Raw genomic sequence first — 21795 nt, 5'->3', positions numbered from 1 at the left:
GCAGAAAAACATTTGCATTGTTTTGTTTTAGAATGTAGAAAAAATATTGTTAGTTCCAATTTAACAAGTACTTTCTCGTTCAGTTTTTTTAAAATATATTCTACGTTCTTAGTATTAGATGTTGGTAAAGAGTTCTTTATGATTTCTCTAAAATGATGACACCTTCCTTGACTGTGTGAATTTTTAAAATATCTCCTTAAAAATAAGCTGTTTTCCCCACCTTCCTAGGTGTGTCTAATAGACTTATTTAGCCCAACACTAACTATATTTACTGTATGATATGAAATGTCTTATCTTTTTGTTAGTTTTTGTTTGCTTAGTTTTGCACCCAGGAGCTTTTGGCATCTGTCTGTTTAAATACTTACCTATCAGGCAGGATTCAAATCACAAATTTCCCATTTAGAGTGTGTGACCACAAATAAGTTATAGTAACACTAAATGCACTAGAACTGATATAGTAAAGGGCTCTTCCAGGACCAAGTAAGAGCTCACACAGAAGCTGGCCTCTTTTCTTGGGACTCAGAAGCTCTTCATTTACTTCAGGAAAGAACTGATTGGCTTTGAAAGGCTCTGCTTTCTTTCTAGACTTAACCACTATCAGTATTTTTTTTTAGTATTTTTTTTGTTAATTATTATCACTTGTGTTTTTCTCCTAGTTTTATTAGTCCTACATACTTAAAATTTTTCGTTTTGATTCTACTGATTTGCTGGTTCCATTTTGCTCCTGTCTAGCCGTCTAACTATTTGAATGTGGTACACAGTAATTTGTGTAGACGTTTAGACTATTATAAAGGAAGGCCTTTACTTATTTTTATTTTTTTATTTGTTTTTTGTTTTTGTTTTTCTGAGACAGGGTTTCTCTGTAGCTTTGGAGCCTGTCCTGGAACTAGCTCTTGTAGACCAGGCTGGCCTCGAACTCACAGAGATCTACCTGCCTCTGCCTCCCGAGTGCTGGGATTAAAGGCGTGCGCCACCACAGCCCCGCCAGGAAGGCCTTTATATAAAATGCTATTGGCATTCTTAGGACATATCTACAGATAAGAGTATGATTTTCTCAGTGATTTTTTTTTTATTGTGGATAACAGGTATGTGTTTTGCACATAGGGGATTGTACATTTACTCAACAAATGCTTATTGAACACTATATGCCAGGCCCATTTATAGGGTTTTTTGTATTATCACTGAACTAAACAGGCAAAATACCTCTGTCTTTATGGAAATTACGTTCTGCTTGGGATTGCCAGGCACTAAATAAAAACATAGGTAGATAATATGATAAAGGTAAGATGATAAGGCAAATGACAGGGATTGCTGCCAGAGGATGATAGGGGTGTAGCCAAGTAGATTTGGCTCATAGTTTATAGATTTCACACCATAGTAGATTTCATTGCCTTATACCTGTGGTAAGACAATCAGGGTAGGAATATGTCATAAAACAAAAATTACTCATCTACCTCTATCAGCAAGTGGGAACCAAAAAGAAGTCAGGATCGTAAAACTTCCTCCAAGTTCCATCTACTGACTTTATGACGTCCAGTAGGCCTTATCATGCAAAATCTCACCACTTTGTAGTTGTACAAACTACAAAGGGAATCCAGCCTTTAACATACATATTTTTGTGTGGCTATTAGCTATCCATTTATAACAGATATTTTTTTTTTTTTTTGGTTTTTTCGAGACAAGGTTTCTCTGTGGTTTTTGGAGCCTGTCCTGGAACTAGCTCTTGTAGACCAGGCTGGTCTCGAACTCACAGAGATCCGCCTGCCTCTGCCTCCCGAGTGCTGGGATTAAAGGCGTGCGCCACCACCGCCCGGCTTAACAGATATTTTTTATTATACTTTTACCTGTGGTTGTAGAGGTGCCTGTTCCACCTGTTCTGGGTCCTTCTGTTTGAATTACTTCTAGAATAAAAATTGTTTCTAGCAGCACCTTGCCTATACTTGGTTTTCAGATGACCTTTTCTACCACAATTAAACGTACCATTTTGGTTTTTCTTGGTATTTTTAGAAAACAGCACTCATCCAAGTGTCACCATTAGAAGTAGATGGGTTCAGTGTCAGCTCTATTTCTGATCCATTCTTCTGTGAGTGCTCATCTTGCCTTTAAAGGCCTAATCACTCTTTTGCATTCTAAATTAGCATTTTCAATAACCAAAGATTCTATTAATATTTGTCTGACTTCTGATTCTGATACTATTCCCTTTACAGCTGAGGTTAGTTTTTGTTTAAAATAAATTAGTGAAGACTTCCTTTGGGCCTTGTATAATTTTAGTAAATGACTCAGACCTCTTTCCTGACTCTTCAGTCTTGTCTTAAGCATTTAAAACTTCTAAACAATATAGCACCAAGGTGTGATCCTCAGCTGTCTTTGTTCAGCATATTGACCTTCATCCAGAAACTGATGTTAGGAAATAATACTACCACTAACACTGTTTCATTGTTCTGTGGTTCTAACCTTCTCTTTCTAACATGTGCACCATTGTGAGGACCAACTTCCAATATCACTGTTTTCAAGTCTTTACAGTCTTCGGGGATAATTCTCTTCTTAGCTGTCCATGAATTTAATGTCTGTTTCACAAAGGGTGAGTGTACTAATAACTGCTTCCTTAAATTTCTTTAAATCAATATTTCTATACAATATTCCTTTTAACTTCCTTATAACCTTGTGTATGCCTATTGTCTGCTGGTCCTTCTTGATAGTACCTAAATAAACTAAGGTTAGTTTTCTAGCAACCTTGGGCCTCCCCTTTTCAGTTTTATCATGCAGTGGCATGGTAGGTTCTTATTAAATTCCTCTGTGAGTATTCTGATTTTTATTTATAAGTCTTTCTAAGGTATGTATGTTAGCAATCCACTTTTCAAATTTAAAACAAAAACCCCCTGACTTAAGGATAAAATATGAATTACCTGATAGTAGTTATAATTGGTAATATATCAATCTCAGTTAAATTACTTTATCTTTTCATTTTCTGCTTCTGTTTTCAAGTCATCTAAAAGCCTGATGGAGGAGTTTCATTGGTTAAATAAAGAAACTGCCTTAGCCCTTTAATAGGACAGAAAATTAGGTAGGCGGAGTAGACAGAACAGAATGCTGGGAGAAAGGAGCCGAGTCAGTGAGTCGCCATGATTCTCCCACTCCAGACAGACGCAGGTTAAGATCTTTCCTGGTAAGCCAGCTTGTGGTACTACACAGAATATTAGAAATGGGTTAGATCAATATGTAAGAGCTAGCCAAAAAGAGGCTGGAACTAATGGGCCAGGCAGTGATCAAAAGAATAGTTTCCGTGTAATTATTTTGGGGCATAAGCTAGCCATGCGGGCGGCCGGGTGCCGGGGACGCAGCTCCGCCGCTCTTATTTCAACAGAGTGGCGCCCAACGTGCTAATGAACTCCACGTAAAACCTGAGAGGGCTTAAAAAGGACACAGAATTTAAGACAGCTTTTTGCTGTTTGTGGGTTGCGTGCGGCAAAGAAATTTTCCTGACTCAGCAACAGGAAAAAACTGGCTGTTTTAAAATGCCGGCTTTCTGGGCTGTGCCGCCATTGCGATCTCTGTTTGGCTCCTGCTGGAGACAGAGCTTTTGAATGGATCATTTGGAGTAACATGCTACGGCTTGCTTGATGGCAATGTGGACTGCTGTGTGCCTGGAACTGTGTGTGACTCAGGGACACCAAATGGTTCTGATGCGGGAGGAGCCCAGCTCTGCCATGCTAAACTGTGCTGGTCTCAGGCAGGAACTACCGTAATTACCATAATAACAGCACAGTTAAGGTTTAGACTGGGCAGGACACAGGCAGTACCATAATACCTCTAAATGGTGCAACTTAGGTTTTTAAAAAGTGCTTAACATTTTAAAAATGCTCCTGGATAGTAAAAAAATTACAGATTCACAGTAGAACAGATTTCAGACATAGAAGATCTATAAATGAGTCACAGTGTTGGATAAATGTACGTAGGCTTGAAAAAAAAATATAGAGAAAAAATAAAGTTAATGCCCTTAAAAAAAGGAGGGGAAAAAGTCCTTAAAGAGACAGAGTACAGATCGTTGTAGATTAAAAGAAATAAAAAAAAAATAAGCCACGTAAAAATGAAAAATTCACAGAGAGTCTGGATTCTTTGTATTATTGTTTTCTTTAAAATTTTTGACTGTAAAGGAGCTAAGTACAGAGAAACATTTCATTATATGGGCTGCAAAGCTAAACAAGAATGGATATAAGGGTATTATGATTTCAGAATATGGGTCTAAGGATATGATGCTTTGGAGAGGGTCTTCTTTTGTTTTCACAGAGGATGAGACTCTGTGGATTGTGTCTATCCCAATGTGGTATGATAGACCACGCCCTCCTGAAAGGTTGCTGTAAACACCTTCAGAAAATTCCTTCATTCAACTGCCGACTGAGATGACCCTGGCACACAGGTTACACCATGAAAGACCTAATTAACGACGCCCCCATTCAGCAGAAAGCAGTTTGGAGAGAAAAAACTGCGCCCGCCGGGCGGTGGTGGCGCACGCCTTTAATCCCAGCATTCGGGAGGCAGAGGCAGGCGGATCTCTGTGAGTTCGAGACCAGCCTGGTCTACAAGAGCTAGTTCCAGGACAGGCTCCACAACCACATAGAAACCCTGTCTCGAAAAACCAAAAAAAAAGAAAAAAAGAAAAAAAAAAAGAAAAAACTGCGCCCATATTCCCAAATATTGTTTATAAATGTTCTTTTACATTTAAAGGGGGATATGATATAGATATAAATAATTTACATTGGTATGATTTTAAGGTCAATTTTGTTATATGTATATGTATTTCTGACCTTGATTAAGGTATTGTGATTATGTAGTTCATTTAAAAATGTAATGTAAAATAAAAAATATAGGTTGTTAATGGATAATCATCAATAATAGTCAAGCTTGTAGTCATATTAGTTAGATTTTCTAGATATATAAAGATATATTTCAATTAGATAGGCATTCTTCATATCTTTCAAAGACTACAGAACATGGCATTTAAAATATTTTAATAACTTAGGGCTTTTCATGACAATGAGACACATCTGCTCCTGTCAGCACCAATCTACTTCAAGAGGAAGATGGGCATCAAAAAGGATCCTTATGGAGTTTGATAGCCACTTGGGCAAGAAACTGTTCTTGCCTGGACTATTGCATAAACTGGACACAGAGAACCCACAAAAAGAGGACTGCTAAACTTGCCTAAAGGTGAGATGGTTTTTTGGGGTTCCTGACTCATAAAAGAGTCTGTGAGACATTCTGCAGGACACAACAAAAAGTGACTAAACTGTCTCTGAAATTTCCTGCTTGATAAAAATGTCTGCTGGATACTATGGGCCTAAAGGCTGAAGATGGATGCCCCAACGGTACAGAGAAACTTTGGGTGACTGTCCAGGCAGCAAGATATCTCTGTCATTTCTAGAGTTTTCTTATTTCTTGTTTACTTAGGTAATATTATATCCTTCTGGAGTCTTTGATGGAGTTAAAGAATAAATAGATAGTTATAGTTTTCCTTAGTTATAATAAGAGATATAAATATTGTAACTGTAATTCTTGCTTGACAACTGTCTTGTTATATGTAATCTTACTATGTTAAAGTGAAAGCCTTTCTTTTTTGTTTAAACAGAAAAAGGGGAAATGATGGAGGAGTTAATTTCATTGGTTAAATAAAGAAACTGCCTTAGCCCTTTAATAGGACAGAAAATTAGGTAGGCGGAGTAGACAGAACAGAATGCTGGGAGAAAGGAGCCGAGTCAGTGAGTCGCCATGATTCTCCCACTCCAGACAGACGCAGGTTAAGATCTTTCCTGGTAAGCCAGCTTGTGGTACTACACAGAATATTAGAAATGGGTTAGATCAATATGTAAGAGCTAGCCAAAAAGAGGCTGGAACTAATGGGCCAGGCAGTGATCAAAAGAATACAGTTTCCGTGTAATTATTTTGGGGCATAAGCTAGCCATGCGGGCGGCCGGGTGCCGGGGACGCAGCTCCGCCGCTCTTATTTCAACAAAAGCCTTAATGCCTTGTATTATATTACTTACCCATCCTTAATGTGGGAAAGATTTTTCCTTTTAATATTATTAACTCTCTCCTTGAGGATTTCCCAGGTGTCTTGTCAAATCTGATGTCTTCTCAGTTTGTTTGTAGTTGGTATGATAACTGTCTGTGTGGTCTTGCCATACGTTTGAGTGCCAAATGTTGTTTTTGACTAAATCTCAATTGTTCCATTTTACACTGGTAAAGACTTGGGAACTAGATACAAGGGTGAAAGCCTGCTAGCTCAGAGAGGCAGAGAAAGCACCCAGCTGACCTTCCTCTTCAGTGAAAGAAAGCTACCTTTCTCCTGCCACCTCAAACAGAAACCTCAAACTGAATGTCCCTCCCTTCTACTTCCTGTGCTTCTCTTTATATATCTCCTAACTCCCTTTTACTCTCTATGATGATTTTTTTTCTTTGCTCACTTACTGTCAACTGGTTGATTGCTCTTCCTCTTGAGCTATGGTTGACTTTGTTTAATTCTGCTTACAATTTTCAAGCAGAAAGCTCTTGGATTAAAGGTGTGTGCTAGGGTTGAGCCACACCACAACTAGAAATAGGGTTTTCCTGTAAATAACAATCTCAGAGATCACTGTGTGAGATCCTGCAACAAGTAGCCATCCCAGCAATTTGTAGAGTTCTTGTGGTTTTTTTTCTAATTTCTAGTGCCACGTTAATTATACATAGATGTTTCTGGTATGCATATTCAGTTCTGGTTTTGCTTATTTTTACAAAAATACCGTATTATAAACTTACTATATTTATATTGTTTTTCCCCTCCCTTTCCTCCCTCTAATCTCTCCTATGTATTCCCCCCAAACTCCCTCTGGAAACCATGTGCGCACGCGCACACACACACACTCACTATGCCTAAATATACAAATATACCTGCTAAGTCCATTTAGTATTACTTGTATGATTTCAGTGCCGACCACTTGGAATTAGGTAACCATTTAGGTGCATCATCCCCAGGGAAAAACTATTTCACCTGTCTCGAGCATGCCTTAGTTGCTTATCTGTATTTCTTTGTAGGTGTGTCGCTATGAGATTCCCCCTTCCATGTTAGCATGCCTGGTGTTGTACTATTCTACTTTAGGTCTTGTTTAGTCCGTCATAATTGTTTCACTTTGTCATTTCTAGGAGACACATTCTCACAGCCAATTTTCTGGTTCTCTAGTTCATACACTCTTTTTGCTCTTCCACAGTGTTTCCTGAGTCTTGGCTGGGCACCCCATGTTCACTTGTTCTCGGAATTTTAACCAGTTGTGATTTTCTGTCTCCCATGTGTTGTAAAGAGAAATTTTTGGATGGGCGTTAAGAGCTATACTTTTATGTGGGTGTTAGGATAAATATTTAGAGTGCAGTTAGGAATCATGCTGATTTAGTAAAGGGATGGTGATAGGCTCTTCTCTAAAGTCTATGATCTCATCTCACCCTAGATAGTTGGCTAGGTTTCCAATACCAGGCATGATTTCCCTCCTGGTCTTGTGTCCAAGTACATGGTGTCTTCAGCAATAGGGACTGGTCTTCAAGCTCTGTACTGGAGCAAGGGCAACAGGAATACCATGTATTATTTGGTAAGTGTCTTAGAAGACTCCCGTTACCGACAACTCAAACTGGGTTCTCATGTCTAATACTAGTCTTGTTAGGTAGCCTGTAGTTCTGGTGGAGGAACATGGTCAATTTAAATTGTGTGTATGTGTGTGTGTGTAGATTTTTTTTATTTCCTTCAGTTGAGCGTCAGACATAGAATCTCAGATGTGTGGATCTCAGATGGATTTTGGTTTTTTTGTGCTGCCGGCTAAGCTTGTAGGGGAAATTTCACATCCAAACCATAAGTATCTGAATATTGTGGAGATTCTTTAAGTCTCTATTAGATCAGTGCATTATATGTATTACGTGTATTCATGAGATAGGACTCATAGAAGCAGTTTGTATCTGTTCAAGGAAAACACAAAATAATGTTTAATTGTTTGTGGGAGATTTAAACAGAGATGATTGTAATTCTTCAGAAATTCTGATTCTGTAGGTCTGGAGAGACCCAGAATCCTTGTTCTGTAGAAAACATATGTGACATTGGGTACAGGGATGACCCATCAAGACCATATCTCAAATACACTGTTTGAAAAACAGTGAGAGAGGAAGTTGTTCTGTAAACACAAAAGCCATTGGCCATGCCAGTTAAAATTAAAAGGGCTTATGCAACTTGTAGTGCAGTTAGTTAATATATACTATATATGTTTCATGTATATATGTATATACATATATACATACATAAATTACGAATTTAGAAAATATGGAGTATAAAATATTAGTAACAAAAACCCTATCCAGTTACAGTTTAGATGAGAAGTGGCAATCTCAGTATATTAAACTTCAAATTCAATTTTGTCTTTCCCAGTTGGAGTCATTCGATGCCCAGTTTGCAGTCAAGAATGTGCTGAGAGACATATTATAGACAACTTTTTTGTGAAGGACACCACTGAGGTTCCCAGTAGTACAGTAGAAAAGTCTAATCAGGTAAGTGTCAATTCCAGCCTTCACTACCTATGATGAAGCAGCTTAAATGATATAGGAGAGTATTTTAAAAGCCAAATTTTAGAACTTAATTCACAAAATTATATTTTTTATGTGTATAAATAATAGTAAATAGTTGAGTTTAGGAGTAAAATAATGCCAACATAAAAGCCCATGATTTTCCATCATATTCCTTACTATTTATTTATTTATTTAGTGTGTAGTGTTCTACCTGCATGTATGCCTGCTCACCAGAAGAGAGCATCAGATCTCATTACATATGGTTGTGAGCCTCCATGTGGGTGCTGCAAACCGAACTCAGGACCTCTGGAAGAGCAGCCAGTGCTTTCAACCGCTGAGCCATCTCTCCAACCCCCCATCATATTTCTTTATGCTATGGGAAAACATTATGATATAATTAGCATTATTTAATTTTTTTGTACTGAGTTAACTGGGTTTTGAAATTGTTACTTTAGTTTTCTTTTTAAAATGATTTTTCTGTGTATTGGTGTTTTTCCTGCATTCTATTAAACATACTGTCTGTGTGCAGTGCCTGTGGAGGACAAAAGAGGGCATCATATCCTCTGGAACTCAAGTTAAAGACAGTATTCAACCACATGGGAGTCTTGGGAACCAAGCCCAGGTCCTGTACAAGAGCAACAAATGTGCTTTTAACTGTTGAACTGTCTCTTTATAACCCTAGTCTCCTTTTGCAAACTGTATTATTAGTCAAATAAAAATAGGTTAGATTTTTGATGAAGAATTCTACATTTTAAAAATTACTTTATTGTGTGCATTTGGTACGTATGGCTATGCATACTTGATGGCTGTAAATAAAATCAGAGGACAAGTTGGTGAAATTGGTTTTCTCCTTCCATTTTTATGTGTTTTCTGGGAGTCTATCTTAGGTCATCATGCTTGCATTGTCAGACTGGAAACAGCTGTCCATGCTGAGCTGTCTCAAGAGGTATATCTGTTTAAGAAAGTCTTGTGTTCATGGTGTTGATTGAAAGCTTCCTTTAGTTGCATTGTCTAAGGTGCTCAATTTAGATTTGCAACAGTATGGTTTGTTTTTCACTCCTTCAAGCTTAAATGTAGATACTATTTCCTTAGGGAGAATTTGTGATATTCTATCATGGGATGGCCCTGTTAAGGTGAATTCCTTTGCATGTGCCAAGTATAGTAAATTTGTGTGCATGTAAATTTTGATTCATTTGTGTCTCTTGGTGGTTCTTTTCATTTGTAACAAAAGATCCAGGAAAGAACTAAATCTAATTCTAGTTTGGAAAAATTTATTAATTTTGTCTGTTGGGAATTCTTCGTCATGTGTGTAATGGTAAAAATAAAACAGCACTGTTCCCCAAATGGCCCATTGGCCTCGACGGGCAGCAGATCCAGGCCAGGAATCATACAACATGTGAGAGACCACAGCGGGCCACAGGCAGCTGGTCCCGTGAAGATCCGCAGTTGCGGCAGGTGAGAGACAGACGGATAGGCACGCCATACAGAGTGAGGTTGAATATTTATTTAGTGGGTTATGGAGGGGAAAGGGGAGAAGGAAGATGAGGGGAGAGAGAGGGGAGAGGAGCGGAATCACAGCAGCAGCTACCTCTTTGGGAAAAAGAAGGAAAGGAAGAGAGCTCGTGCTGCAGACAGGAAGGAAGAGCTGCCTGCCTCTGCGGTGGACGGGGGAAGGAGTAGGTGGGGTGGCTCTTACAGGGACAGGACAGACCATTACATTCCCATCTCTTTTTATAGTATAAAGGTGGGAGGTTAGGCACAATAGACTAAAGGAATTGGGGCAGCGGATTCTCAAGACTGCTTCCTGCTTATTTGTGGGCATCGTCTTGGTGTGGAGGTAACTTGAGAAAGCTGGATGCTGGTCACATTCTGGGGTAGGTGGTTTCTTTGCTCCTGTCTGGTGTTTTTGGTGTGGAAATATCTGGTGTCTTTTACACCTGTTTAAGGTATTGGCAGAACAGAGGACAAAGTTAAGTTTAGGGGGAAAAAAATTTGTAGGACCAAATTTTGAAATGAAAGGGGTGTATCTCACTTGTTTAAGGTGCATTCTATAATTTGGCTCCCTGGAACTCACAAGAATTTTTTGGCCTTATAAAAACATAAGTTTTAGACAGTAGCATATTTATATCAGAATGACGGTGACAGATTTTTTTTTGCACAACAAAAGGTATTTTTAAGACTATGAAAGGCAGCGTGAGAGAGAAATTTGATAACTTGTATTTGTCCTCACACCTTTATAACTTGCAGGCACACACCTTAAAAAATTGTATTTGTATTTTCCTGAAATTTGTTTGGTAAGGCTATCCTTTTAAACTGACAAAACTTCAGCTGTCAAACTACATCAGAGATCTTTGAGAAGGATAAAATTTTACTTGAGTTATTGATTAAAAAACAACAGAGAACTTACTTGGTTGGCATCTAGAGCTAGTCCTCAGGCTCCTCCATGGTTGCGAAGGGTCGTATTTTTCTTTTGCTGTTTGGTGCAGGACTTGACAGGCTCCAGAAGATTCTGTGGGCTAAGAAATCTGTAGGAAAACATGTGTACCTTGACCCGAGCAGCTAGGCTGTCGATTCCAGTGATACTGTCCACTGTCTCGGTATCTTCAGTTTCTATGAAAGCAGTTTTTCCCAGCGCTTGGCAGTTGAAGCAAATTGTGGATGGACATTGTTCTGTGCCCATTTGTCTTCTATCTTCTTTGGAGGGAATAGAGTGCTGCTGCTAGGAGCCAACCTGTCTTTTTGTTACGAAAAGTTTTTTAATAATTAAATATTTAAATGTCATATTCCCCCAGATCTCTGAGCAGTTGAGGGCTGTTTGCCAGGTATAAATGAGTTATAGCTACAGTATAGAATCTGCCTGGAGAGCTGAGTTTGAGCTTGACTGTACTGGCTCTCATTTTAACAGGTAAAGCAGGGTTGGATTAAGAGACTTAAAAGTACATACCAATTTTAACATGAGACGTATTGTTTTTGTAGTCTAAAATGAGATACAATGGACAGACAATTACAACATTTAACAGTAAACGTAGGTGCATTTTTAAAGACAAAAACATAAGTAAACCAGGGGACCAGGCAGGGTATACTTCAGTAAAGATGGCGGGACATGGTCACCTGACCTGGCTCTCAGTTATGATGGCAGCAAAGTCACCTGACCTCAGTTAAGATGGCAGTGAAGTCACCTGACCCCAGTTAAGATGGTGGTAAGGTCACCTGACCTCAGTCAAAATGGCAGCAGTCACATGTTGTATGGAAAAATCCCCATTTTCTGAGCCAAGGGAGTTTTAAACATAATAACAAGAGAGACCTAGAGGCATGTTGCCGAGCCAATGCATCACATGCCATGGTGGGGAGCAAAGGCTAGAACTGAAAATAGCTGCTTCATGGATCCGTCTAATCTTGTTGGTTTTACAAGTGGGTAGTTGATAGTTTAAGGAAAGGCGGAGCCAGTGGGAGACCAGTGAAGCATAGTTTGAGGGTTTATACCATAGCTGAAAACGTGAAAAACACCACAGGGTCTATAGAAGAGTGTCCTTTCTCTAAAAGCAGAGTGTTAAAGTCTGACTAGCTCCGGTACAGGCGACTCAGAAGCCAGAGAGGCTAGAGGCCGCTCTGAGCAGTCTCTCACAGTGGGAACCAATGATGAGTGGTCCAAAAGAAAAGAAAAAGGAGAAAGAAAAATCTGAGGAACCCTGGGCCTCCAAATTGAATGCACCGCATAACGTGTGCAATGTTAGCACAGGAGGACCAACCCTGGGTTGTCTGGTCATGTTTTTAGGTATAGAAAGCAGCGAAGGCCTCAATCGTAGCTGTGAAGGCTGGTTGGGGGCTGGAAGGGGAAAACTCACCAATGAAGCTGCTGGTGTGCATAGAGATCGGTTCAGGAAGATGGAATTCATGGTTGTTGTGGAAAAAATACCTGGTTCCAGATCCCGACCCCAGGAGAAGGGTGGTAGACCCTCCTGGGTTTCGGCACCGATGATATGGTTGAAGTAAAATGGCACCATTCCCCAAGTGGCTGCAGCAGTCAGCGGGTTCTGAGACCACAGTGGGCAACGAAGGCAACCATCCCAGACAGGGAGCCCCTGAGTGGCCTGCGAGTCTCAGGCCAACAGCATCGGCAGGGAGCCACATGGTGGATGAGAGACCGAGGTGGATAGGCACACCTCAAGACCATGCTGCAGGTACCCCAAAGGCAGCTGGTCCCAGGGCAGGGAGCCACTTTGCGGGTGAGAGAGAGAGACATGGATAGGGATGCCATGCAGAGTGAGGTTGAATATTTATTTAGTGGGTTATGGAAGGAAATGGGGAAGAGCAGAGAGAGAAACAGAGAGGAGGGAAGGGGAGAAGTGGGAAGAAGGGAGAGAGACAGAAGCTGCCTCTTTGGGGAAGAAATTGAAAGAAGGTTCAGAGCTCAGGCTGGAAGCAGAAGGAAGATCTGCCTGCTGAGGTGGTGGGAGGGAGTGGGTAGGACTCGTCTCTTAAAGGGACAGGACAGACCATTACAATGTGTGACTAGTTTCTGTGCTTCCCCCCCCTCCCCTTTTCATTTTCAGCTTTTTTATTCCTGAGGTGTAATTACAGGGACTTAGGGTTCAGTTTACTTATAAAAGAACTTAGTTGATACTAGTTTAAATTCTGTTGTTTTAACAGTATCCACATTGCTCCCCAAAGGCCAAATTGGGTTTGTTCTAGGGGATAAACTATCTATCCTCGTAAAACCAGCTTTCTTTGGGGGGAGGGAGTTTGACTCAGGATTTCTTTGTGCAACTTTGGAGTCTCTCCTGGCACTTGCTCTATAGACTGTAGACTGGCCTCGAACTCAAAGAGATCTGCTTGCCTCTCCCTCCCAAGTGCTGGTATTAAAGGCGTGCACCACCACAGCCTGGGCAAAACCTGCTTGAAATAATGGCTGTGGGTTTACCTCAGGTGTAATGCGTAGTATGCGGGAGTCCCTGGGCTCATTGGCCTGCTCTAAGGGAAAAATACACAAGTTAATTTTGGAGACTATGTGTTGCTCGTTGTTCTAGGCTTGTCAGTGGCACTTCCTACCTTGCTGGTGTTTTTGGTTTTGTCCTTTTTGTTGTTTGCAGTAGTGAACTCATAGTTTGCTTCCATCCCAGGATGACAGGATCTTGCTCCTATTTTGCACTTTATATTTTGTTTCATTTTCCAGGGATCTAGAACAGTGCATATTAGACATTCCTCATTCCTTTTTGTAGCCTACAACAGAAGATTAGAAATTTAAGTTGCATCCTTATAGACACAATAGTTGGCCTTAAGAGGATATCTCTTGATCTATCAAAAATCTTCAGAATCAGAGGAAGAGAAATGGTAGATGGGATCCAGAGTGTCATTGAGAAAGCAAAGAGGATTGACAGATTGTCCAAGAGATTACTAGCACTGACAAATATTTATCAATAGCGTGAAAAAAGGTGAAGATGATAAGCCCTAAGAAAAGACAGATTTTTGGTTCTTGCAAATAACAGATACTTGGAATTTGGCAACTTCTGAATTCTGTGCATTTTTGTTTCTAACTACAAAAATAGATAGTATTGCCACTATCTACACCGTTATACCAACCAGATACATATACTAGAACTCTTCATTTTCACCTCCCATTCCCAGTGCACGCTCCAAACTTATTTTACTTCCTAAATCCTCCATTCTGTTCTGTTCTCAGCTTCACTCTACTAACCCTCTTATAAATCGCCTTATGTGTGAATGCTTTGAACCTTTCTAATCTGTTCTTTGCTTTGTAGTAATAGTGATTTAAAAAATAATGTCTATCCGTGCCTTCTTTATTTAATCTTTCTTCAGACAAAGACCACCATTGTCATGTGGCCTTAGTTGATCTGACCCTTGCCTACCTTGCTGCCAGCTCCTTCTCTTGCCAATCTTCCCCTTGATTCCTATACTAAAGTGTTACTTGTTTACTTTCAGCTCTTTAAATGAGCCATGCTCTTCTTGCATTTTTCTTTGTGCTGTTCTCTGGCTTTTCCTCTAGTAGCTTTCATAGCTTGGTGTTGATGAAGTCTTTTTTTTTTTTTTTTTAATTTTCTTTCTTTTTTTTTTAAAGGAAAAAACTGTTGTTTTTATCTGGGTAAATTCTTTTGTGTCTCCATCATAAGTGCTGACAACTTTTTGTACATTTCCTTTTATTGGCACTTCTTAATAGAGTGATCATTACAGTAATGTGGCTTTCCCACTTAATCTTAAGAAGAACTCAGTAAAATATGTATCATTATCCTCGATTTAGTAATGAGTTCTGTATCCTGCTCAAGACCATTGTTGTAGTTGTGTTGTGATTTCTGTTGCTTTGATAAAACACCACGACCAAGAGTAACTTGGCAAGGAAAGGGCTTATTTCAACTTGAAATTCTGCATCACATTTCGTCCTCAAAGGAAGTCATGGAAGAAAATTCAAGTTGGACCTGGAGGCAGGAACTGAAGCAGAGGCCATGGAGACATGCTGCTTACTAGCTTATTCCCATGAATGCCTTGCTCAGCCTGCTTGTATAACCCAGAACTACCCAGTCAGAGATCTCACTGCCCACAGTGAGTTGGGCCCTTTCCCACATTAATCCTTAATCAACATGACACCCTACAAAATTATATGCAGGCCAACCTTTTTTCCCCTCCTCCCCCATCTGCCTGTCTGTCTCTCTCTTAAATGTTTTGTTTCCTGTGCATAGGCACCTTGCCTGAATGCATGTCCATGTACCATATGCATGTAGTACCCATTCAGGCCAGAAGAAGGCATTGGATTTCTTCTTCCCAGGCTAGAGAGACGGCTTAGTGATTAAGAACAATGATTGCTCTTCCAGAAGACTTGGGTTCAATTTTCAGCATCCACATGGTGACTGATTACTATTCATAACTCCAGTTCCAAAGGATCAGATATCCTTTATGGACTCCACAGGCACTACATGCATATGCTACACAGACCTACTTGCAGGCAAAATAGTCATACACATAATAAATAAAATAAATGATTTAAAATAGTCTCTCTTTCAAGATCTGTGTAGGCTTGCATCAGAATTGACAAAATCCATCCGGTACAAACATTAAGCTAATTAGTAGGTAACTTGAATTTGAACTTGTTACACTATTGGGATTCTAACTGTCATAAGGACAGAGACTGTTTACTGTTCCTTATCTTGTGCATTCAGTACCTAGCCTTGTACTTGGAGTGACTAGTATATTGAACTATGGAGAAAATTGTACTTAAAATTATATTATTATTATTATTATTATTATTATTATTATTATTATTATTATTATTATTATTTTGGTTTTCAAGACAGAGTTTCTCTACGCAACAGTCCTGGTAGTCCTGGGACTTACTTTGTAGACCAGGCTGGCCTTGAACTCTCTGACAGCCACCTTTATCAGTCTCTACCTCCCAAGTGCTAGGATTAAAGGCATGCACCACCACTACTATTTAAAAAATAGTTATTTTTACTTTGTTAGTGTTTTGCCTACATGTATGAATGCATATGTACTACAAGCATGCCTGGTGCCAGAAGAGAGTGTTGGATTTATTGTAATTAGGTTTACAGATGGTTGTGAGCTGTCATTTGGGTGCCAGGAACTGAACCAGTGTTGTCTACAACTGCTGAGCCATCTCTCTAGTTCTTACTTAATCTTTTTTTTTTGGTTTTTCGAGACAGGGTTTCTCTGTAGCTTTGGTGCCTGTCCTGGAACTAGCTCTTGTAGACCCAGGCTGGCCTCGAACTCCCAGAGATCCGCCTGCCTCTGCCTCCCGAGTGCTGGGATTAAAGGCATGCGCCACCACCGCGCCCGGCTTACTTAATCTTTTTTAAGATTTATTTTTGCTTTATTATTTTTTTGTGTTTGAGTGTTTGTATATATGTGCACCATGTGTATTCCTGGTGCCCAGAGAAACAGAAAAGGATGTCAGATCTCCTGAAACTAGAGTTACAGCTGAATGTAAGTGATCATGTAGATGCTGGGAATCTAACACAGATCCTCTGAAAGAACATCTGGAGTCATCTCTCCAACCACTTGAAGTTATTTTTACGTGTATCATTTGCCTACTTTCTGGAATGTCTAGTATATCAGTTTAGAAGCTAAGGAGAAGATTATGTGTTTAATCTTTGTCCAGTTTGGTGTTACACACTATTAATCCTAGACCTCATGAGGCAGAGTCATGTGTCATATTATGAGTTGAATACCATCCTGATCTAAATAGTGAGCCCCAAGCTAGTCAGGGATACATAGTGGGGCCTTGTCTAAAAAGACAGTTCTCATGTATAACGTCTTCATTTTATATGCATATAGTTTAATGTTTAATGTATAGTATAAATTTAAACTTAGACTAAAGTAAGAAAACTGATAGTCTATTTGGTTGGTATTTTATTCTTTTTAATATTTTTCAACAATTTATGTGACCAGATTCTTTTATTACTAGGTATGTACAAGCTGTGAAGATAATGCAGAAGCTAATGGGTTTTGTGTAGAGTGTGTCGAATGGCTCTGCAAGACATGTATTAGAGCTCACCAGAGAGTGAAGTTCACAAAAGACCACACAGTCAGGCAGAAAGAAGAAGTATCTCCAGGTAATTAATCGGGTTTTCACATTTCTCTTTTTCTTTCTCTGAAACTGTATTTTTAGTCTTCCTGTACTGATACAGCTATAAACATTACACACACTTAAAGTATACTTTTTGATACAAAGAGTCAATGTTCTAATTGAAATTGTACTTAGAGGTGCTAATAAGTATGATTGATATGTTAGGGGCCATGTGTTAAAGCAGATGACAACCAGTATTCAGATATCAACCCACCAGAGGAATGTTATCTGATCGAGGTTCATCCTTTCCAGACAAGGCCTGTAGGACCATCAACTCTGTAAACTGTTGGTCAGTTTTGCTAAAGGAGCTTGGTACCTCCCCAATACCTGCATTGTAGTATATAATTTTATGTGATTTTATTTTAGTCAAGAGACAAGTCTTCCAAATAGATCACCTTCAATGATAGGGCTATGGCACATCCAAGCTTGTTTGATTCTTAGTTAGTCCTTCCTGATAAGGAGACTGGATGTCCCAAATTCCACCACAGCTGACTTGGGAAAGTGCTAACCTCATTTGACGCCCAGCTCTAACCCTAAAAAAGCTATTAAATTCCCTACAACTACTCTTAGCTCCATTTACCAAAATAGAATTTTCACCTAGGGATATAGTATCATCCATAAACTCTGTTTCTCCCTTTTTAGAATTTAAAGCTTCCTAAATCATCTTTTTTGCCTCTTAGTGCTGCCCAGGCATCTTTCTAGCCCCACCTCCTAGACCATAAAGAAGCTGACAGTGTCACACTGACCAGCTCTTACCTTACCCTGAAAAATTCTGGCCTTGTAACCTTGCTTTTACCAGAAAATTGCTGTGTGTGTGTGTGTGTGTGTGTGTGTGTGTGTGTGTGTGTGTGTGTGTAAACTAGAAACTTTGTAGCATGAAAGAATAATAAAGAAACTAGCATGAAGAAGTACTGAGTAAGTTTGTTCCTTCACCCTCAGTCAGAGGAAGAAAGTCAGTCCTTTTTGCTTCTTGTAGCTTCTAATGTGAACCCTGAGAGGATGTTGAGATTGGCCCTCATAGCCATCTTTATTAATGCATATTCTCAAACAAATTCAGTTTGGTGTGATCAAACCATAAAGAAAACAAAATAAAACAACTTTTGCTTTTGTTAACCCACTGAGAGTGAAGAACATTATCCAAATTCTTTGGTCAAATTACACAAACTTTATTTTCCAGGCAAACAGGGAAATCTTCCTAGAGTGGAGTTTCAGAAAATAGCCTTGAACACAGGAGAAGGTAGGGTTATATAGCCTAAAAAACTGCAAGACAAGGGGTTTTTCAGGAGATGGGGGATTTTCAGAGAAGTTTTGGTTATGTAGGAACTTGGCTAAACATTTCAAAATTACTTGGTAGAACATCTAATCAGGAAGTGTTTAAAGGGAGAGTCAAAACTCCATAGTGTGGAGAGCATGTTAAATTCAGGACCAGGATGTTGTTTGAGTTGTAATTGGTCTTAATAATAAAAACACAGAAACAGATATTAGGGGGTGAAAGCTAAAAGGTCAGAAGCAGAGCAGCCCGCCAGTTCTTACCTCTATGAAATCTTCAGACCGAATGGGGTATCCTGTTTCTACAAGTCCTCAGACTGAATACCATGTCTGCAAAACCACAGACTGAATCCTGAGCTCCTGTCTCCTTCTACCTTATGTTCGTCTCTCCACCCAGTCACATCAGTTCCCATCCCTGCCTCAATAGGGCTGTGATTAAATTTGTGTGCCACCACTGCCTGACCTCTGTGGCAGTGTTGTTAACTCCACACTGATCTTCAGGCAAGCTTTATTTGTTAAAGCACAAACAAAATATTACCACATTTCCCCTTTTTTGTCTAAAATAAAAAAGTTATGACTGATATAAAAAAACTTTATATAATGAGTACAATAACTATACATAATACATACAGGCAATAAGTACATCAAGCTTGGATGTGCCATAGCCCTATCATTGAAGGTGTTCTATTTGGAAGACTTGTCTCTTGACTAAAATAAATGCCATATTCTTTAGATCTCTGAAGTGTTTCAGGATGACTGTCTGTCTAAACTATATCTCTGTTTTACCTTAAAAACAGGCCTGATATATCTTAAGAAAGGCTCTAAAGAGTCAAAATAGAACCAAGAGATTATGAGATTAGTGGCAATAAAATAGTCCGTTAATTTTGGTTTTTCTTCTGTCCCATATCAGTTGGTTCTTCTGACATGAGACAGAGATTTTATATTTCACTTTAACAAGCATGCTTGGGTTTAGAGCAGGAGAGACCCACACTCCAACTCCAAAGCCAGCTTTAATCTTTAATTCTAATTGTACTGGAATTACCAAAAGGCCATTTGTATTATATATCTGTAGAGAACAGCAGAAACAAACATTAGGAAAAATTTATGAAATTTTATCCTGTTGAAAATGTGATATCAATAGGCCAGTTTATTCTTTCTTTGGACATTCTCTCTGGATGATTGGTCCTTTTTCTTCATATGTCTCATTTCCACTGGTCTTCAGATTCCTTGACTAGATGCTTTCATTCTTCTGAAAAGACAAAACCAAAATCCTTCCCCAACTCTAATTTTGGGGAGTTTCGTTTTTGGCAAGTTATATCTGATTGTGTAAGAAGCAGTTGTCAGTTGTATATGTTAGTTTAGATTGAATTGTCACACTGTTTGAACTATCACCTCTTCTAATTAAGAGATCTCTCTTGTTCAAATCTAACCTTTAACAATTTTGATGGTATCCATACCTTTTCTTCTCCTGGTTTCCATTCTGAGGTCAGCACGTCTTTAATGTATACAGGCTGATTTAATTTCATAGGTTTTTTTTTCTATTAGCTAATGTCTTTTCACGGCTGTTGTTCCTTTCTCATTAGCATTTAGAAAATTCAAAGTTAATAAAACTTTTGCAATTTATTATGAGTGGTCTTTATTACCTCTTTCTGATTATCTAGCAAATTAGAGTTAGATTTGATCTTTCTATGACTGCTTGTAGAATTCTTTATGCCTTTAATATGCTTTATTTTGCAGTAGTCAAAAAACTTCCATTTTATTAGAGACATATGCTAGAGCATTCTCAGTCTTAAATTGTACAGGTATACCCATGATGTCCATAACTTCTAATAAATGTGTGATTACTAAATCAGCCCTTTCTGAACTCAAAGCAATTGCCCATTGAAATCCAGAATAAGTATCAATGTTGTGTTGAACATATTTTAGTTTTCCAAATTCTACAAAATTTAACACATCCATCTGCCAGATTTCATTCCTTTGAATACCCTTTGGGTTACTTCCTGCAGGTAGAAGTTTTGTTGTAGAAAGAACAAGTAGGGTATTTCCTTTTTTTTTCTTTTCCTTATAATTTCCTTGACCTTTTGCCAAGTGATGGAAAAATCTTTTTTCAAACCTTTGCTATTGACTTTTTATGAAATTCTGAGGCTTCCAACTCATTCCCTATCAATAGTTCATCAGTTTCTTCATTACCTTGTTCTATAAGACCTGTATTGTAGTTTAAACAAAAAAAGGAAGGCTTTAACTTTAACATAGCAAAATTACATATAACAAAACAGTTGTATCTATTTTATCTTTTATCATAACAATGGAAAACTATAACTATATCTATCTATTCTTCAATTCCATCAAAGACGCCAGAAGAATACAATATTACCTAAGCAAGCAAAAAGTAAGCAATTTTCAAAATTCTAGAAATGACAGAGACATCTCGCTGCCTGGACAGTCACCCAAAGTTTCTCTGTACCGTTGGGGCATCCATCTTCGGCCTACAGGCCCATAGTATCCAGAGACTTTTCCATGAAGCAGGAAATTTCAAAGGTAGTTCAGTCACTATCTGCTGTGTCCTGCAGAATGTCTCGCAGACTCCCTCATGAATGAGGAACCCCGAAAGATCATCTCACCTTTAGGCAAGTTCAGCAGTCCTCTCTCTGTGGGTTCTTTGTGCCCAGTTTATGCAATAGTCCAGGCAAGAGCAGTTTCTTGCCCAAATGGCTATCAAACTCCATAAGGAGCCTCTTTGATGCCCATATTCTTTCTTCTTGAAGTAGATTGGTGCTGCCAGGAGCAGACGTGTCTCATTGTTATGAAAAGTTCTAAGTTATTAAAACATTTTAAATGCCATATTCTATAATCTTTGAAAGATATGAAGAATGCCTATCTAAAATATATCTATGTACGTCTAGAAAATCTAACTAATATGACTATAAACTTGACTGTTATTGATAATTATCCATTAACAACCTATATACATTTCATTTTTAAGTGAACTACACAATCACAATACCTTAATCAATATCAGAAATACATATACATATAATAAAATTGACCTTAAATTAATATCAGTAAACGAAGATTCATATCAATGCAAATTATTCACATCTATATCATCTCTCCCTTTAAATGTAAAAGAATATTTATAAACAGTATTTGGGAATATGGGCACAGTTATTTCTCTCCAAACTGCTTCCTGCTGAATGGGGCGCTGTTAATCAGATATTTCAGGGTATAACCTGTGTGCTAGGTTCATCTCAGTCTGCAGTTGAGCAAAGTAATTTTTTGAGGGTGTTCACAGCAACCCTTCAGGAGGGCGTGGTCTATCATACCATATTGAAATAGAAGAAATCCACAGGGTCTCATCC

The 21795-nt window shown here is 38.8% G+C and overlaps 1 protein-coding gene across 3 annotated transcripts in view; it reads left to right on the top strand.

The window, feature by feature from the left end:
- The window catches only part of Trim24 (tripartite motif containing 24), a 117616-nt gene that overhangs the window by 38174 nt on the left and 57647 nt on the right, over positions 1-21795 (top strand). For all 3 annotated transcript variants that reach the window (XM_057772699.1, XM_057772689.1, XM_057772682.1), the window contains exons 2-3: positions 8438-8556; positions 17006-17153. In XM_057772699.1, coding sequence (XP_057628682.1) covers positions 8438-8556; positions 17006-17153 — 267 coding nt within the window. The remainder of the gene's footprint in view (positions 1-8437; positions 8557-17005; positions 17154-21795) is intronic.

The sequence above is a fragment of the Chionomys nivalis genome, chromosome 1 (genome assembly GCF_950005125.1).
Source record: "Chionomys nivalis chromosome 1, mChiNiv1.1, whole genome shotgun sequence".
Taxonomy (NCBI): Eukaryota; Metazoa; Chordata; class Mammalia; order Rodentia; family Cricetidae; genus Chionomys; species Chionomys nivalis.
This window is presented reverse-complemented; position numbering and strand designations above follow the sequence as displayed.